The 19,397-nt window shown below is 35.1% G+C and overlaps 1 protein-coding gene across 8 annotated transcripts in view; it reads right to left on the bottom strand.

Moving 5' to 3' along the window:
* The window catches only part of MAP3K4 (mitogen-activated protein kinase kinase kinase 4), a 74,981-nt gene that overhangs the window by 17,226 nt on the left and 38,358 nt on the right, over positions 1-19,397 (bottom strand). For 4 of the 8 annotated variants that reach the window (XR_014582033.1, XM_083830264.1, XM_083830269.1 and 1 more), the window contains exons 5-17: positions 18,648-18,794; positions 16,318-16,475; positions 15,804-15,920; positions 15,277-15,376; positions 15,090-15,173; positions 13,110-13,376; positions 11,043-11,192; positions 9,977-10,138; positions 8,836-8,969; positions 6,941-7,019; positions 4,482-4,560; positions 3,631-3,727; positions 2,611-2,727 (exon numbers count right to left, since the gene is read on the bottom strand). Coding sequence is in view for 6 of the 8 variants with exons in the window: in XM_083830264.1 (XP_083686390.1) it covers positions 2,611-2,727; positions 3,631-3,727; positions 4,482-4,560; positions 6,941-7,019; positions 8,836-8,969; positions 9,977-10,138; positions 11,043-11,192; positions 13,110-13,376; positions 15,090-15,173; positions 15,277-15,376; positions 15,804-15,920; positions 16,318-16,475; positions 18,648-18,794 (1,691 nt within the window). In the remaining 2 variants the exon portion in view is untranslated. The remainder of the gene's footprint in view (positions 1-2,610; positions 2,728-3,630; positions 3,728-4,481; positions 4,561-6,940; positions 7,020-8,835; positions 8,970-9,976; positions 10,139-11,042; positions 11,193-13,109; positions 13,377-15,089; positions 15,174-15,276; positions 15,377-15,803; positions 15,921-16,317; positions 16,476-18,647; positions 18,795-19,397) is intronic. The other 4 variants (XR_014582034.1, XM_083830267.1, XM_083830265.1 and 1 more) reach the window with 3 other exon arrangements.

Here is a 19,397-nt window from a genome sequence, read left to right as displayed (position 1 = left end):
AAACAGTGCACACAAAACGCTTCCCTACACAAAAAAAAAAAGGTGTTTTTGTGATTGGTAAAATAATAATAATAATAATAATAATAATAATAAAACACCTTGAAAACAGAAGCCCAAGCCCAAGACACATCCTATTCCCATGTGAATATGCTCCCTATGATGTTTGCTTTTCACTCCCTGCAACTGTCAGCTAGACCTTTTATGTTTGAGAAGGAACTGAACTAGTGAAAAATCTTGATGCTCCTCAGGCAAAGTTGAGTTTTTAATTAGCAAGAAGGCTGAAGTTATACTAAGGAGATACAGAGCAAATATTCTAGATGCACGAAGAGTTCAAAAGCACCTAGTGAAAACAGATGCCTCTAGAATGAGGTAGTAACTGAACAGAAAAGTCTAAGTATTGTAACTCTGAATCTAGTTGTCTAAAATCCATTTCGATCCCATCTTAGCCACCCATATCTTTTTTTATTGCCTATGTCCATAAAGATTGTCTCCATGCTATTTGGCAAAGAAACAGAGTAAAAGAGAAGGAGACTTGATAAATTTCTGCTCTGACCCTGGATAAATATAAAATGATGAATAATAACCTCAGCTAGATAAAAAATGAAATATTTATATAGGTCGCTAGTATCAACATAGTGTAAATTTGTAACCATCAGAAAACTCAATGTAAATAACTAAATATTGCTGCTTTGGCTTTTATTTTCCAGTTTTATTTTTTCAGAAAATACTTCTATAGAACTATGGTGGCATTTGTGCACTATGCACTGCCTAGTGCAACTGATTTACCAAGTTCCTACATTCAACCTTTTATAGATATTTAATGTTTATAATCATTTCCTAAATGTCTAATGAGTTTCTGGACCCCACACCTCTTACATTCAGAGACAAATAACACTTTCTTGACCCAACAAATTCCACTTTTCTTTTGGAGCACAAATAAATGAAATCTGTAATTAGGACTGCAATGTTAAAGTTTGCTACTTTCTTTTGACTATATTAACAGCAGAAACTTGCTATAGATATAGTACATTGGCCATCCTCTTAAAAAAAAAAAGCAAACCAACCAAAACAAAATAAAACAAAACAAAAAACTATGTAGTGCAAGTGGTTAAAGCAATACTACTTAAAAATCCAGGTAATGTGTGAAAAAAAAAAAGTCATTGGATATTTTACTATTAAGCCATCAAAGAAGTCTAAGAAAAATACAAGTGTTTGATAGGCAGGCCTAGGCCTGTTAGACTAAAACCCTGCATTCACATCAACTTTCCTATTACAATCCATAAAAGTACTGTGTATTGAATTGCAATTAAGAACTAGAATTCTCATTTCTTTTCTTCAGAATGACTATCTTCTAGAACTAAAAGAAACTGTCAAAATGCTAACCTTTACACTCAGTCAAAATTTGCATAAGATGCACATAACAGAAACCATTAAAAGACTATACTTCTGTATTCAGGTATTTCAAATTATAAGCCTGACAGTTGCATTTGGTATAAAATCACCACAAAGACTACAAATATAAAAGAAATTGCCTCCTTTCTCTCCTTTAAAATTAACTTCAAGCAAGGAAACACTTTGGATCTAAGTGCTGTACATACTCAAAAATCCCCTGCATTTGTTGTGTAAAGTAAAAACATAATCAAATAAACATGTTCTGCATTTGGTTTTTCAAAATCATAAAAACATTAATCATTACCCTGTCAGCATATAAAGCTGCCAGAATCTCCCAGTGAAAATTCTCTAGAATTTAACTTACTTGAAAGTGGCTTTTCAAGTAAACGGTGCTGCAGATTACTGCCTACTTTTGTCTTTTTTAACAGGGGGCTTAAAATGGAAGCATGAAGTATAAAACCACATAGATTGAATGACAAAAATTCAGGACATATTTTCAATAAAAAAGGCCTGGACTCAGAAGCTGTATGTCTAGCAGCTACTGTGGGATGGAAGTTGCATCTTACCATAAAAGTAAACTCAAAAGACTTGCATGAAGGTTATTATATACACAGATGAAATTTACTTCCCTCTTGGAACACCTTAACATGTGCTTCTGTTGTCCATCTGGTAAGGGCAGCACTTGAAAATCTTATTCGTCAAATGAAATATATTCCTGAAATCTTATTTATCTAATCCTCTGTTTCCACCATATGCTTCAAAATATTTATGACAAACGATAACAACGCCAAAACTGTTATCTAACAAAAACAACAAAACCCACAAAAAAGTCCCACCCCACATCTTAGGCTTATCTGTATATGAGTCAACTTAGCGCCAAGTGTTAGTTATTAAAGCTAATTACCAAGGAACGGACTGTCTTATGTTAGTTTCATGGACATTTTTATTGAGCAAATATGTTATCTACTGACTCAAAACATAAGAACCACATGCTTAAACTACCATGTTGTTTATACATTTTAATTCTGAGAGTGGTCTAACCATCTATTTCTAAGATGTAAGATTTTGCTCAAGTCAAAGATGAATGAAGGAGCCAGTGGAATACATGATGGGAAGAAAAAGCATGGTGCAAATGATCTACTGGAATGCAAGTAGGCGGAAACATTTGTATGGATGATGTAAGGAGAATGAGACTGCTACGTCATGGAGTGAAGCTACCTGGTATCATTTGCAATGCTGACAGATTTGGGTTGAGTTGAGTCGCTACCGACGGGAGCGGGGCGACTGACAGTAACGCTGCAATGGTTCCGTGCATCACAAGGGACACTCCGTGTGCTGTGGCAAGAAGAAAAACCTCAGGAAACAGTTCAAAAAAATAATAATGAATGGAGATGAAAGTTTTGTTTAAAAATAAAATTTTGAAGCTTGCACACTGAGGTGCAATTTTAAGTCTTTCAAGTACATAAAGACTTTTCTGCAAAATAATTGTGTCTCAGAAGCTTCAGGAGCTGTCAATATATACAAGAATAATCATAAATAAAAACCTCAGAATCTTTAGATTAGTGCCAATTGCTGCCAACAGCTAAGCAACTTTCAAAAAAAAAAAGAAAAAGTCCAGTGTATAGTCTGACTGTACTGCTCTCTGCTCTTCTTGAAAAATAAGACCCTCTGTGTAAAAAGATGCACGGCAAGGTATGTTTTGAAATTTTATAACTATTTTTTATTATTTGCATTAATTATTGTATCAACTCATCCAAAGGGAAGCAAACACATCCTTTGCTTTTAAATTTCTTCACAGCATATTGATAGTGATGCAGAAATGCCACCATATTCTGGAATGCTGTATTTTTGCATCTTACCTAAAGCTAGGCTACAGAAACCACTGTCCCAGCCATGTGCACAAAGATTCAAAGAGAAGAAGGAAAAAATATGTCTTGCTAGTGAGCAGTTTTCACTAAATCAAAATTTGTTACACTTTAACATAGTTTTCAGGAAAGACAAAGGGTGTATGAGTGACTTAAAAGCTGGGAATCATGCACCAATAAAAACTAAAATAAAGGAGGAGAGGGTGAGGAAGAGAAGGGAACTGTATTGTCTTTAAAAGCACATTTATAAAATTCAGATGTTATTTTTTTCTAGCTGTTTTGCCTCCAAGAGGAAAAAGGAATGGTGTTCCACTCACTAACAGTGAGCATAACCAGGAGGGGATAAAAACAGTTTAGAAATCTGGACTAATACCTGAAGCCTTCAGGAGTGGGGATGATAAGATGAGGGTTTGGTGGATCACTATGGCATCGAGGTACTTTTACAGGACGGGGGCTGTTTCGATGAATAGCTGCAAACATAAAAAAAAAGGTAAGACTTTTACTCAGATGTCAGAAAAAATTCTGCTAAGGGCATTTCAAGACACAAAATTAAAACAAACTGCTATTTTACCAAATTAAGTATAAACCTGCACAAATTTTATTATTCTTTAAGAAAAACCTCTAATTTTTTTAAATATTAAAGAAAGCTATTATATATAAATATTAATCATGCTATTGTATCATGTAACTCTCATCTGTAAAATAATTAAGATTCTAAAGAGAATAAAAAAACAGCAATTAGAAGATGTATACTTACTTCACTAAAACTACATCTTCGTTATTACAACTTCACAGCTTAAGGATGATTTATTATCTTATTATTTGGTTTGTTAATATTTATTTTGCAATAACAAGCAAACAGCAGTATTATGTTCCTTTTGCATCAGAGTTAGGTTTCTCAGACAGCAATAGAAAGCAAAATGAGTGGGGTAAAAAACACATATGACAGTTTTACCCATACTAATGTCTCCCCCATGACAGTATGCAAGGAAGTGGTAAAAAGGGATTCAAGAACAAAATGACCCAAAAGCATCTGTAAAGCTTTTTAATTTCTTTAGTAAAACTACCATCTATTTAAACTTTACTCAGGCAATCATGGTTTCCCATTAACAATCATGAAAACCTTAAAAATATTTATTATGCTTTTTAAAATGAACTTACAATCAAAATTATACAAAAATAGCAGCAAAACTTCAGAGCCAATGCCAGTAACTTCTGCCTTACCAAGGTACAAACCTGTAACTGGACTGTGAGGTTTTCCAATAACATGCCCAATGCACTCATTCATCAGAGCTTGCAAGCTCTAGAAAAGACAAACAGAAAAGGTTGTGATATTTTACATTACAAGAGAGTTCATAACTATATGGTAAAGCTCACAGTAATAAAATAACACTGGTTAAATATGTAATATCGCAAAAAACGCACACCCTCCCAATCTACCAATTTAAATTTTTGAATCCATGCTAGGGTTTTGACAACTTTTTTTTTTTTTAAGCTAGAAAGTCTTATTTTTGCCTTGCCTGTTGACTGTGTAAAAATTAAGTAACCATGAGAACTGAACAATGACATATCATTAAAAAATCATAATATAAAGCCAGTGGAATTTAAAATTATCCATTGTTAAAATTAAAAATCAAACTTGCTGGGAAAAAAAAAAGTTGCAACAACCTCTGCTGCCCTCCCCCCTTTCCCTAACTGCGCTTCCCAAGAAGAAACAGACAAAAAACATGGGTGAGAGTATGACAGCCTGAACTACAGGATGAAAATCTGTAAGCATAATATGAAGCACTGCATAGTAAAACTTTCAGGAAAAGATGCTTAATAGTTAGACCACTGAACTTGGGCTCAGGCAATCTGGGATTGATTATGAGGTATACTATCTACCGTGTTTATAATCTCAAGTTATTAAATTTGTTCTGGTTCAATTTACTTGTTAGCACACCAGGGATAAAATATGTCTTCACAATAATGAAATAAAATTATGTTGTTAGGTACAGTTGCTATGAAAGCCACTTATATATACCAGTCATTCAGACTAGTCAAAATTTCTTCCAGAAAAAAATCAAAAACTTAATGAAGACTTGGAACTAGAAGCTAGACCAACTGAAAAATAATGATTAAATTGAGAAAAACAAAATAAAAAAGTGTTTACACTGTGATTGGCATATCATATCAACCTAGACTGAGCTCAAATCTATTTCAGCTTCAAATCTAGAGCTTTAAATACAGACTGTCATTTTTTTTAATGACATCGGGTATTATTTAAATAAGAGATTAGGACTGACATAGGCATTTCCAGGTGAAATGTTGTGGCTTGGTGTTATACAGGAGTCAGCTTATATTACCACAGGAGCTTTAAGTGATGCTCTCCAAAACTGAAATCCTCTTTAAGAAAGCAAAAGTTCAGAAACACAGTTAAGATTTTAATTTCCTCCTTTTCTCTCTCACTTGTTCAAAGTCTAACTTTAATCTATCTTAAGTAATGTTGGCTCTGAGTTGTCGTCTTTGTGCATGTGAAAACTCTGTCATAAAGACATACTATTTGAGGAAGTGTTAAGATAGTTATCAGTCAACAAACTAACTCGTGTGATCGACTGTTAACGCTCCTTCATGGTCACAAGAAGGTATCAATTCCATTTATGGACAAAATTACCAGTTAATGTCAAAGGCCACATCAGATTTTTTGAGCTTCTGTCCTCCTTTGAAGCTTCCCCATAAATACTGAAGAGACATCTAGCAAGACAGCATCACTAAAATTTACACATACCACTCTACAAAATAGCAGGTATTTTAGAAACTGTCAGATCAGATAAGTAAAGCTATGGGGCTACTTCCTGAAACTACAGTGTTAGTGTCTTATCAACACAAGCTGAACCTTGTCATTTAGGAAGACAACCCTTTCACAACAACATAATCACAGAATAAAAACATAACTTACTTGACAGCTTTTGACAAAAATATATGTAGAAAGAAATAAAACTATACAGTTTCTGTATTAACCAAGACTAATGTGATAGGCATTTCATAGCATGTCTTGAAATTAATAAAAATTAGAGGCACTGGCACTTGTATTCTGCTACTTTGTGGCAACTGTATTCTCACTTCTCTGTAGTACTGTATCAAGATCAGAGGAATAAATTCTCAGGATTTTATTTCCACAAGAGAAAGGGTAAGGCAGAGCACAGGAAAAGACAGCTGTATTCTACTATTTTTTACAGTAAAAACAAAAGAGAGATGCTTTAAAGTGTGTTTCATGTTGGTACAATTTGAAAATATGCTTTTTGTACTTTTTTTTTTTTGGATTCGTACCATAAGTGAACTTTGGATACTAACTGAGACTCAGGAGCTCATATTCAGAAGTTTATTATGACACCAGCAGATTTTAACTACGCAGTAATGCTGCTACCAAATTTCCCATGAGAAACTGGGAATTGCCTCCCAAGACAGTACAAGCAAACTGTCAGCAATTTGAAAACACTAACACTAGTGGTCATAAGCATACTCTATTCATAATTTTTACAAACTGAAGAAATATCATCATCATCAGTTGTACGCAACAGCAACTGTTTCAGAACAGCATCTGTAGTCAGACACAGCTTTATAAAAGATACCCCTGACAACAGATACTGATAGCTTCACATGTATTTAGAAATAAACAACAATGAGAATAACTTATTCCATACCAAGAAGTCATCTTCTGGGAGAGCTGAAATAAATGCCGGTTCAATGGCTTGAAGAAAATCAAAACCTTGAGTTGCCCACCTATTTCAAAGAAAAGAAAAAAAAAAAAGAAAAAGAAAGAAAATTAGGTACTCTTTGACTAAAGCCACCATAAGAATTTCAACATCAAAGAATACTGAATGACAGTTACTTATTTTTCCTCCTGCAAGTATGAAAAAAAATCTTTACGAAAATGGATTAATATATAAAAGGTAGTGTATTTAACTTGCTTTAATATTTGCTGAATTATATGCAGATAAAACATGATTTTAGCAAGGACACTGTCAAATAAAGCAAGTAGACCATGCTCCTGAATACTGATGTATGTACTATCTTCAGGAACAGTATCCTTAATTCACTCATAACAAGTTTCAGAGTAACAAGCCAAACCACAATGTTCCCTGCCTAAATTCTCATTTGTGAAACAAGATGAAAAGAGTACTAATGATTTCATAAGCATCTGATCAGCAAGAACCGGGCATCTGTGTTTTCAGAGCCTAGACTGGTAAAGCAGAACAAATAAGTAACTTGGCTAGAATGAGATGTGTCTTTAGCCACCTCCCCCTATCCGCCAATACTGTTTCCTTTTAGACCTACTAAAATTAGCAGCTGCAAGCTACAAAATGCAAGTAAATCATCACACCAGGATAACTAGTCTATCCACACATGCTTCAGACTACCCACTCTTTCCTCCTCTTCTTTCCGCAAACAAAACAAATAACCTCCAGGAAAGATTGATCAGCCCTATTCTTTAAGGGGAAAAAAAAACAAACATCAATGATGTGTTGTGATCTGCTAACACAGGTCAATATAAAGCATCTATTTTATAATGCAATGGAATTGCATAAAAGTTCTGACATACCAGCTGCAAAATACTGCAAAACCACCTAAATAAATCAAGCTATGGTATCATTTTTCTTGGGCCATTGTCCCAGTCTCTCTGTTTCCATCCTCAAAATAATGTAAATTCTCTTTTTTTTTTCCTCCCCATTAATGTTCAGCAATAGAGTTTCCCATTAGTATCCCAGCACTGACTGTAAGCACAATTTGAGAGACCACTGGGCCCAACAACACTCTCAACAGACTCAGGAAACATACATTCTGATACTTATAATGTAGTTCTAGTTACAAAACTAACTACAATTTCATGCCATTCAAAGCAGAAAATACTGCTTTTCAACTTCTTCATTTCCTGAAGTGAGGTTACATATAAATTAAAAAAGAGGCTTTGAAATAAACCTGGGAAAAGGAATTATTTGCAAACGTAAGTACTTCAGACTGCAACAAAAACCATCCACAAATACAAAGGTTGAATTCTATTATTTACACGCAATCATAAATCTGGAGAATTTTCACCAGAGTGGAAACGATTCTTCCTCATCTGTGTGCCATACTTTCAGAAGAGACTAATGGAAAGGACGCATACAGGAGGCTAAGGTTTCTATATGGGCATCGTTTCTGCAACTAGCACAACACTCCTTTCTCTCTGCAATACTTGGAGAATGACTGTTGCATATTCAGCCGTCTTTATTGACTCCTGGTCACATACTACTTTTGTCCTGAGCTAATGACCCTTATCTAGTCTCTGAATTGAGTCCAACGACCTCCACTTTTTCTTGCCATCTTTTGCCAGCTAACATGAGGCAAGACGTTCAGCAGAAGACTGCAAAGCAGCTGCAGGGTTCATTTGGCTTTATGAATTTACAGTTCAAATCACTTTCAAAACTCAAGAGACAGAAGCAGCAATAGTTCCAAAGAACTACTTCTAAACAATTAAGCCCTGTTCACAGCATGAGAAGTCCAGTACGGCATTCAGAAGTAACACAAACTACTATGGCATTAACAAGTTCGTTGTTACCTGGGTCGAGTGCCTCGGCCACTCTCACATTTTGTTAGGACGTAGTTCATCCATTTTCTGGCAAAGCTGATATACTTGTCTCCAATTTTCTGCCTGAATTCTCCAGACATCAGACGAACAACTTCTTTATGGTACTGTATGAAATTAAAGATTACTTTTCACATAATAATAGCAAGATTAAACGTACTATTTGCAGTATCCACTGGAATATTTTCAGGCTAACAAAACTGCAGTATGATAACAATCACATCCTCTCCTTAAACAAAGTAATTTTATGCAAACAGTAGCATATGTATAGAAAGAAATGTGAAAGTATACGATACAAAATGTGTTATAGTGAGAAGTAGCACTTGAGCCATATTGTAATTGTTGTATGCATATGGGCATATGCTTATGTTAAACAGGTTACACAGCATTTAAGAAACATCCCACGTGAATATTTTGTTCCGTAATCAGAGATTGAACTCATAGTAGTGTTTATTTTTCGTTATATTTCAAGCAAGCTAGGGGAACACAAAAAAAAAAAACAGCTGTTTTTAAGACTATCCATATTAGTATGTTAGTGTACTATACAATCTTGAAAATAAAACCACAAACAAAACCTTGCAAAGGTCACAGGAATCAAATAATGAAACATTATACTAAATGCAGCTGAACATGACATTTTCTCATCAGCACTGTAGGGAAGACACTCAAAACCTATATTCACTGCACCAAAGAACCACCATAAACTTTGAAAGAAAGGCTCTAATTAAAGTTTTATACTGCTGTAAATTGAGAAACAGCAAGAAGATGAGTTACACAATGACATTCAATACCTAAGGATACTTCTAATTTCATCTAAAATGTAGACAGGTAGCAGAGCCTGCAAGACTACACTTGAATTTAGCAAGTTCTTAAAGCTTTTTTTAAAGTTTCAGACTGCTAATTGGAGTCTGAACATAATAGATCTCTTCCTCTACAATCTTTTTCACACAACATTTCTCTCACAACTCGTATTTTTAAAATGTTCTGCTACAATTCTTCCTATTTCCACAGAGTTAATTACCTTATTTGCACCACTGCAAAGACAGAAACTTTAACTGGGTTTCCTTACAAATCCACAAAACAATTAATATTTTCATTAACTTTGTTTTCTTACCTCAAACCCAAAATTATAACCCTGAATCATGGCTTCCCGGTAGTACTGCTGCAAAGTGGCAGATTCAGATTCATCAACTTCAGCATCGAACTCAGATGTGAACATATGATCAACTCTGTCAATGGCACTGCTTATCTTATTGCATAGCTGCAATGCATCATTCTAAACAACAAAAAGGGATGGGGGGACGTCAAATTATTATTCATATTCTATATCTGAATAGGATTGAGGCAAACATGAATCTGATAATTACATTATATTAAATGTAAGCGCATTTTAATGTCATCACAATTCCTTCAGTCCCAGAAAAAAAAACAAATACCTTCCAGCACTTGCACTAAGGAAGTCACATTGTGAACTGAAGTACTGCAATTCAGTTTGCTTGTGTGAGATTAATTTTAAAAACAAAGAAAGCAAAGGAAAAAAAAGAAGAAAGAAATGAGAAAATGAGTTTTGCTATCTGTAACATGACCGAGCCTTTGGCAGCATTTTCACCCTGCTACATGGTCAGAGCCTCTATTGAACTCAGGAGAAAATGTAGGGCCCTAATATTGCAACTTTGACAGAATAACTTTTTTCTTTTCTGGATCCTTCAAAAAAAAAAAAAAAAGTAATCAATCTAATAAAAAAAAGAGAGACAGAGACCTGTTCACTTGCGCATCACATGCAGTCATCCTCTCCAAATACGGAAAACAAGTTGTTCTTTACAGATCACATATTTTGAATTTCTTTCTTACCACGTCAATCACTTTCTTTCAATTCAATAATCCTACCATATGAAGATGTATTTATTCTGTTGCTATTAATATTTCTATCACATTACAGACGTGTTTCCCACTTAACTAGCACAAAAATTATTATACCAACATTGCTCAAAAATACAATCCCAAATCCTTTGCAAAAACAGAATGAAAATTGTACTGAAAATAAATTCCAATGAGGTTGCACAAATTACAGTTGCAGAATGTGATCAGCATTGCAATCTAGTCTCTTTGTACATTTCTAACAGTCATCAGTGACTCAAGTAAAATCAATTTTCACTGAGATAATCTGGAAAACTGCTTACCTTTAACTGTTGCAGAGCTTTGGCAATGACTGGTTGGCTGGATGTCTGTTCCTGGTGCAGTGCTACGAGCCCTTCAATAGACTGTTGGAAAGCTTTTCGCTGACTCACAAGGTGGGCAGATTGAATGACTACGAGGAGGAGGTTGTCAACCTAGCAATACAAGATAGCACTAGTTCTTACATACACAACCTTTTCCATAAAAAGGTGTCCCATATTGGCAAATTCCAATTTGTTATTTTGGAAATTCTAACGTATTAATAGCCTCTCTCTTTGCTATTCATGTAAATCCTTAATTCACACAGAAAAGCTTGATGCTGGCAACAGAACTTGATAAATACTCATCTTACTAAGCAGTGGTCTATATGGCAAATGCCACAGCAAGTTTTCAAGGGGAATATGCTACTATTGATTTCTGGAAAGGTGATTACCTTTTTGAAATTTTGGAAACACCGTATTATAAATTATCTTCAAAATAGTTATGCACGGCCAGTATCTAAGTAAAATAATTACACTTTCTACAAGCAGGTGGAGGTAATAATCATCATAAATAAAGAGGGCTTATCCAACTAAGGTAATACATTTCAGAACAAAAAGCTATTATGGAAAATTGAAAACCATAGATTTACCACATGGTCTTTGCTCAAATTTTGAAAATTATTAAAATGTGAATGTAAGAGCATGTTTTGAAAACCAGAGCTGTGATATTGCAGAAGTTTGTAAAAGTACCCAGAATAACAGATGGTGCTTCTTTTGCTGTGGCAGTATGGTTTATATCCTACGCTGTAAATTTCCAATTACAGAAAAGGCAGCTGAAACATGTTACTCAAAAAATAAGGCCCATTTCATCCTGATTTTCAGTATCTCCCCACCAAACAATATTTTCATACTCAAAATTCATTGAATGTTGATGGGATACTTCTATTTTATGAATATTTTTAAAATAACAAATTGCATTTTCTCTAGTTTGCAATCAGAGCATGTTATTTAAAATACAGAACACAACCTTTCTGAAGAAATTTTTACCTCCTAACTTTGCAGTATAGAATTTTAAAAAAAATAATGTTATATACACACACACATGCTACAATATATCATCTGCATTTATACGTGTCAGATGGGATACCATTTGCAAACCGCATTCCATCTTTTGCTGGTTTTGTTTTCTGCATGGAATGCTAACTTTAGTAGAAGTTCAATGAAATTCAAAAACTTAATCAAAAGCTTTTTTGTTGTTATTGTTGTTGTTATTTTTAAACTTGTTCAGCGTGGACAACAGATAAACAAGAAGCAACATGTTTGCATGTAGCAATCAGTGGTGTATACAGGAGTGATTTTTTCAACTGCCTATAGTTGTAAGATCCCTCAGAACATCAGAGGCCAGGCACAGTGATATGGAAAGTCACTCTGTTGGTGGACAGTACAGCCCATTTATGGTAGGGATCTAAAGAACTGCATGACATACCAAAAGGAAAATTCACTTGGCTTAACATAAGGGCATGAGAACAGGATGGGCAGGGAGTTGCAGCTGGCTCAGATACTTGAGCATAGCAGAACTACTGGCAGGAACTCCCGTTGGCTTGGGATGAAGGAAAGTATGACTGGAAATATTTCTTCCTGAAGAACTGCTGAACATCCAGAAGCTAAACAGAAATTTTACTTTAAATGTCACAATTTATCCAAGATTGAAAGTAATCTATTTCATGCCTCAGTGTGTGGAAAGCACACAACAGCCATACATTCTTGAAGATTGGTGAGTTCTTAATAAAACATGAAGTGATTAAATCCAATCCATCTTTGTGATACTGAACTAGATACATAAAATAGCTCTTTATTATAAAAATCCATCCCTGAAACATTGCAGAGATTAACCCTTTTAAGAAATGTTAAAATCCAATGAATTTACTGCTTGGACTAATACAGCTAAGAATCATTCCTATGCTTTAATTTAATTTATTACCTACAAAAGAAAACATGCCTCACTTAAATTACTGTGGTTAATCTGAAAGGAGAAGCATTCACAGTGTGGAAATCACATAAGCAGGGGGGAAAAAAAAGAGAGAAAACCACCTGTATGCTTCGCAGTGTATCAACAGTTTCCACTTGTGGCACTACTTTGACTGGCTGGCCCTCCCATGCACTCCAGCTGTCATCTAACTCATGGTCTTTGTCACTGTGCTTGGTCATTAGTAAATAGGCCTCATATGCAACCTCATCAGAATCCTTTGAGCAATCCTTTCCAGCAGCTGCATTTAGGAGCTGCAAAATCACAGATTTTTCCCCTGCAATATTGTTTGGGACGAATACTTGTAAATTCTCAAGTCCAGGGATTTGTACCTGTAGAAGAAAATAAAATGATACTGAATGAGCGAATTTCACTTTCTCCTGAGATACATAAAATATCTGTGTTATCTCATTTAAACAACAGAAAGAGTTTTCATCTTAAGTAGCTGCACAATATGCATATTTAAACAATATTTTTAACCAAGTCAGGAATCAGGACTGGACTGTGAAAACAACAAAATAGTTGACCCTGTGATCTGTCATTAAGTAACTGACTTAGAGTGAAGTTTAGTTCTCTCTTTTCAGAGCTGGATGCCATCAAGTTAAAACAAAACAATGCAGTCAACATTTTTACCAATAGGGAGACATATTTAATAATTAAGACCAGTGTTATCCATAGGTCAAAATAAAAACTGTAAAGTTGTTAATAAAATCTAAAATATTTTCCCAAAACTAACGAGCATTTGATTGAAAAGCTCGTTAAAAATTTCAACTCCATACAAGATGTTAGAGGGCCAATATATGAAATACTGATCATCAAAATGATGATCTCAAAATTTCTTTCTGAGAAATGAAAAAAAGGGGAGAGGTAACGCATAAAAACAGATCAATCTTAGAAGAGATTATTTAACCCACTTGCTCACACAGATTTTTCAAACTCAAGATTCAAATTTTTCTCCAAAAATGTACATAAGAACTATGATACTGCTTTTAACAAAATCCATTATCATTTATTAGAGCAGCCAAGACTGCTAGGAAAAAGTATTTTTAGAAAGTAAACATAAACTGAGAATTTCCCTGACTATTCTCCACCGCTTAATTTACAGACTAGGGTCCTCCTAAGCCAGACTTTTTTTAGAAAACAGCTTATGTTGGACGGGATCTCTGGAGGTCACCTGGTCCAAAACACTTTTATCTATGTATTTAACAGCCCTTGATGTGCGTTTCTCCCACGAGCTTGTCTATCTTCCCTCAAACTAATGTCCACTTTTAGCAATCACTTATATAAATCCAACAGGAATTTTTCCATGCAAAAATTAGTAGATTATTACCCAGTTGGGAATTACGTATTTTAAATGTACGTAAGGACAAAAAAGTGCAGCAGATCCAAATAAATTTAATCCATTGAAGCAGTTGATTTATTTAAATTCAAACTATAATAAGGACCAGTTGACCTGTCTTTATTATTGTTTAGACCAGTCTTTATTATAGTACAGACCAGTTTCAATAAAGCGTGAAACTGTATGTGTGGGAATTTATAGTGCTGTAAATATCAGGCAGCAATGCACAACAGATTTAACTTAACTTTGCTGTGCAACGGTTTTCTAGCAACAGTTACTTGCATTCGGAGGCATTTGGATAATGCCTTCAATAATATGCTTTAGCTTCTGGTTAGCCCTGAAGTGGTTAGGCAGTTGGACTCAACAATCTTTGAAGGTCCCTTGCAACTGAACTACTCTATTCTGTTCATCTGGAACACAGTACAGACCTTGCATTTCTCACATTCTTAGCACTCTCATGCAAGCTAGCTACAGCAGAGCTCCACTATAATGCTGTTGCTTTATAAAAGCTACAGGCTAACATTCTGACACACACAAACACATGCAAAGAAAATAATTCTACTGACACAATTCAGTACTAAATACATGACATTCAGAATGTTGAGATATAGATGCCACATGAAAAAATTGGAAGTATGTATATAAATATGCTTTGATTTTTGCTTAGCATCCCCACTCTAATTTTATGCCTCTCAACTGTATTTACCTTCACATACTCTTTTGTTTTCAGAGCGTTCAGTAGATCTCGAACAGGGGCTGACAATGCAAACTCTGCAGCTATTTCAAGGTCCTAAAAGCAACAACAAAAGAATATCCTTTAAACTGAATTTATTTAAAGCATATAAATGAAAGTGAGTATCAGGAAGGTACATGAAACCCTACTGTTAACGTACCTTCCTCAGCATTTTGGCAAATCCAAGAGCTTTGGAGGCCCTTTCTCTAGCCTCATGAAACAGTTCTTTGAGTGCTCGGCTGGTCTCTATAACAGACCTCCTGCAATATTGATAGAAATGATGTGATGATGCATTAATAAATCATGTTACATTTACATAACTATTAGAAGATGATAATTTTTTATACATGTATCAATAGAAAGAGCACAGGAAAAAATATTTATAAGCAGCTGACTGAAATCAATTGAGCTTTTGCAGGCACATTTTTGATACAGATATAAAAATAGAATTTAAAGAACATTAGATAAACAATTTCTGATACCCTGAATTAAAAGAAGGTTATTAGGTTTCAAATGCACAAAATAATGATTCATTATTACTACATACAGAAATATCAGCAAGAAAGTCCACGGAGTCTTGCGTTTACTAAGTTTTCATTCTAAGAATTAAAATGCAGTAAGTACCTGTCAGGGGTAAAGAAACACGAGTAAGTGTGCTTATTATTATTAAGCCAAAGGGCTTAATACCTTATTTCATCTGATGCAGTACTGTCATCGGCACTGGCCCAAAATTCATCACAACTGTCTTGTAGTCCAGAATCTAAAAATATTCCTGTAGATTTCAGCAGCATTCCTGCAATATCACTGTAGCAACAGAAATGGTGGAACTTCAGTCTTATTCAGGTAGCACAGCACCTTAAATTTCTTCCTACTCTGTCCAAGGCAAGAGAGCCATGTTGCCAAGTCCGCCTGCAGAAACAAGCAGCATCTTGGGGGCCCCTCAGTTACTCTACATGCGCAGGGCTAGCAGGAACAGGGACTTTCCACAGAAGTAGTCATTCCGGTCATAGCCAGAGTAAGAGCAATCTGCACTTATTGGATCCTGCAGTTACACTCATTGTAATATTCCAATAGTTCACAGAAAGACTATCAGCTGCTCACTAGGGCCTCAAGAAGCCCAGTCTGGGAACCCTGAACAATTACTGACTTCAGTAAATATCTGGTAAAAATCAGCATCATAAGCAGAGCAATTCAAACCTACCAGAATAGTTTTCCAGCTTGAGCTTCTCCTCCTCTTATATAAGGAGTTATTTCTTTGGTGAAATTCCATTCTTCCTCTAGGAGATTTTTTAAACTATGAGACGCTTGAGGTAACTGCTGTAGCATTTGGATCCAGCTTCGCATATAATCAAAGTAAACCTGCATACAGAAAGGGACAATTTAAACAGAAATTGTTACTCAACATGTAACTAAGAATGACAACTTCTCAAATCATGAAGCAATATTAATATTATATAATTAGTAGAGAATATCTCTAGATTTTTGGTTTGCTGTGACTGAAAATGAGCTACATGTTTCCACATAGAGGGTGCAATTTATGACTCAGGAAATAAAAAACGCTACTGAAATATTTAATAACATGTACTCTCCACAATGCTTTTCTGAAATACCTTGCTTGCTGTGCTGCAATTCACCCTCATATTGGTGAATACACACTATGGCTAGAGTTATTTAAAGCAGAACTGCTGAAAAACATTTTCTAAATCTTTAATTAACTGGAAAACTCTTAAAAATTTTATTTGAACATACCCTCCTGGGTATGGGTAAGTGCAGTGAACAGGCCTATAAGATTCTGCATTATACCTTGTATCCATTTATATCAAGTCTTACCTCTCGCCTTTATTTCATTATTATTATTTTAAACCAACATAAAAATCCCATTATGTACAATTCTTCTTCAAACACTTGCCCTCAGGCATAGTAATAAATGAAAAAAAAATAATAATAGTAACATTAGCAGCTATTTAATCGTATGTTTTAGTTGGATAATCCATAATATCAACAAATGTTCCTCATTAGAAGCTGATAAAACGTCCTATTTGTTTCAGTTATTTTCAGATCACAGTGTTATAATGCCAATATAAGGAAAACCTTAAAACTTTACTCTGGGTTAGGTAGGGACTGTGTTTTTCTCAGTCTGTAGCTCCATTCCTGATTTTATTTAATTCTTCTTTCACTCCTAGCCCAGCTCCTCTTCCAGTACTCTCCTTAGATACTGTGCCTGCCTATACCAGGAGCACATAAAGAAAGATGAATACTAAGTTCTGTGCGCCCCCTCCCAGCCCTCATTAATCCTACCTTAGCCTTCTGATCTCCCTCAAGTTTTTCCTATCCCTATGTTCAGTTCAGATCTTTGCAGCCCTCTTTGCCCAGTTGTCCCAATCTTCTGAAAATCTTGCCCACTGGCATCCAATTGTTCTCCACTGCGGCTGCCACTACAATAAACTGCAACTCTAAGTAGGCACAAACTGGTTCTTAGAAGTCTGATAAAGTTATTCTAACTTACACAATCCCGCCACCACCCCTTTCAGAACTTATGAAAAGTGAGATCCTTATACAATTAAAACTGACATCAAAGTTCAAGCTCTTGCCTCACAGCGCAAAAACACTACAGCTGCCTAACAAAATAGGTGAGGAACTTCAAAACAGACAAGGTGAATCATTTTCCTTTTACCTTGCCAGGTCATTTCTGCTGGAGGTTTCTACAAATTTCAGATGGAGATAAAGGCAGACATGCTGCATAAGAAACTTTAGGTAAAACCGTGTATTTTTACCATTACAGGCAACAAAAAGCACATAACAGGAAAATCCATGCATCCTCAACAACAGATGGTACCAAAAGCTCTGCCTATAAAACACTAATAATAAAGTACTGAGGTAAATCTTCTTGTTCTTTGGTTTTGTTTTTCACAGAACAGTGAGGACTAAACTCAAACAACTCATAAAAAAACAAAAATCAGTCACATACAAGGGAACAATAAATTAAATTTACTTGGGAGGAAGCTTTCATTTGTTATTATTCAGAGACCAAGCATTTATCTAGAAAATACTTCTTTGTGTTTAGCTTATTGCAATAATGAATACTCATTAAAAATAAGGCACTTTTCATGGATGAATGCAATACCAAAGTATTAAAACACAATGTTAATCAATCATTGCTTTTTTTATTCACTACTAAATAGCATTTTTTTATTCACTACAAAAGGTTATTAAACACTTAAATATTTAATATGCAATTTACAGGCCTATCTGTGAAGCATTTTATTGTAAAAACATGTTATTTACAGATCTACTGTTCCGCAGTCCAGTAAACAAACAATTGGTATTGTCTTTGTAATGGTAACTTGTTTAAAATGACAATGGCTATTATATTGCAAGTCCATTAAAAGAATAACAGTATGTTAATGTAGCACAGCAGCAACAAAAAATTAGCAAGCCCTATATCCACCCGGAGTGATAGATTTCTACAAGCAGTAATCTGACCAACACACTTACTAGAACTCCAAATGCCTTCTCCTTTTTGAAGCTTACCATTAACATTTTATGCAGGTCCTCCTCGAAAGCATCAATGTTGCAATCAATCGTTTGCAAGTCATCTAACACCTCACGTAACATGAACTGGTAATATTGCTTCATTAACAGGCCACCCTTCAGAACCTCTTTACACTCTCTCACTAGCTGCAAGAGAAAAATCCAAAAACTGCAATCAGTCAGGACACTTAAGTTGTCCCTGCGACGTGAAAGTTTAATCTGTCAGACACTTTTGTCTTATTTTATCACTAAGTAATTTCTGAAAGCTTTTAGAAATTAATATAGTCACTCTGTATGTCTCCAGGAGAGATCTGTACTAGTTTTCCAGGATTATCTAATTGCAATCACACCAATTGCCACGTAACGGTGGCACTGAGATGGGGGCAGACATTTCAGATTTCGTTCACCACACGGGGTCAAGGCAAACAACTTGTTGGACAGTTTAAAAGTTCAGAAGAGGCCAAGTGGCCTCACAACCACAAAATCCCACATTAAACAGAAGCAAGTCAGGAATAACATGCAGTGTGTATTTGACAGACACTTGGAGACTTATGAGAAACATCTTATTACAGGAATTTCATTTTCAGTCTATCAGTCAGGTGTCCACAACTCTAAAACCTGTACCTGAAAAACAGTTGGTATTTCTTTTGCTGTTTCACTTGAAAAGGCTAAAATCAGGCAACAGATCTTTTCATCAATAGAAGAAGCATTTGCTTTTGGCCAAACAGCTGTCAACCCTACCTGAAAGCT

The sequence above is a fragment of the Anser anser genome (genome assembly GCF_964211835.1).
Source record: "Anser anser genome assembly, chromosome: 3".
Classification (NCBI taxonomy): domain Eukaryota; kingdom Metazoa; phylum Chordata; class Aves; order Anseriformes; family Anatidae; genus Anser; species Anser anser.
This window is presented reverse-complemented; position numbering and strand designations above follow the sequence as displayed.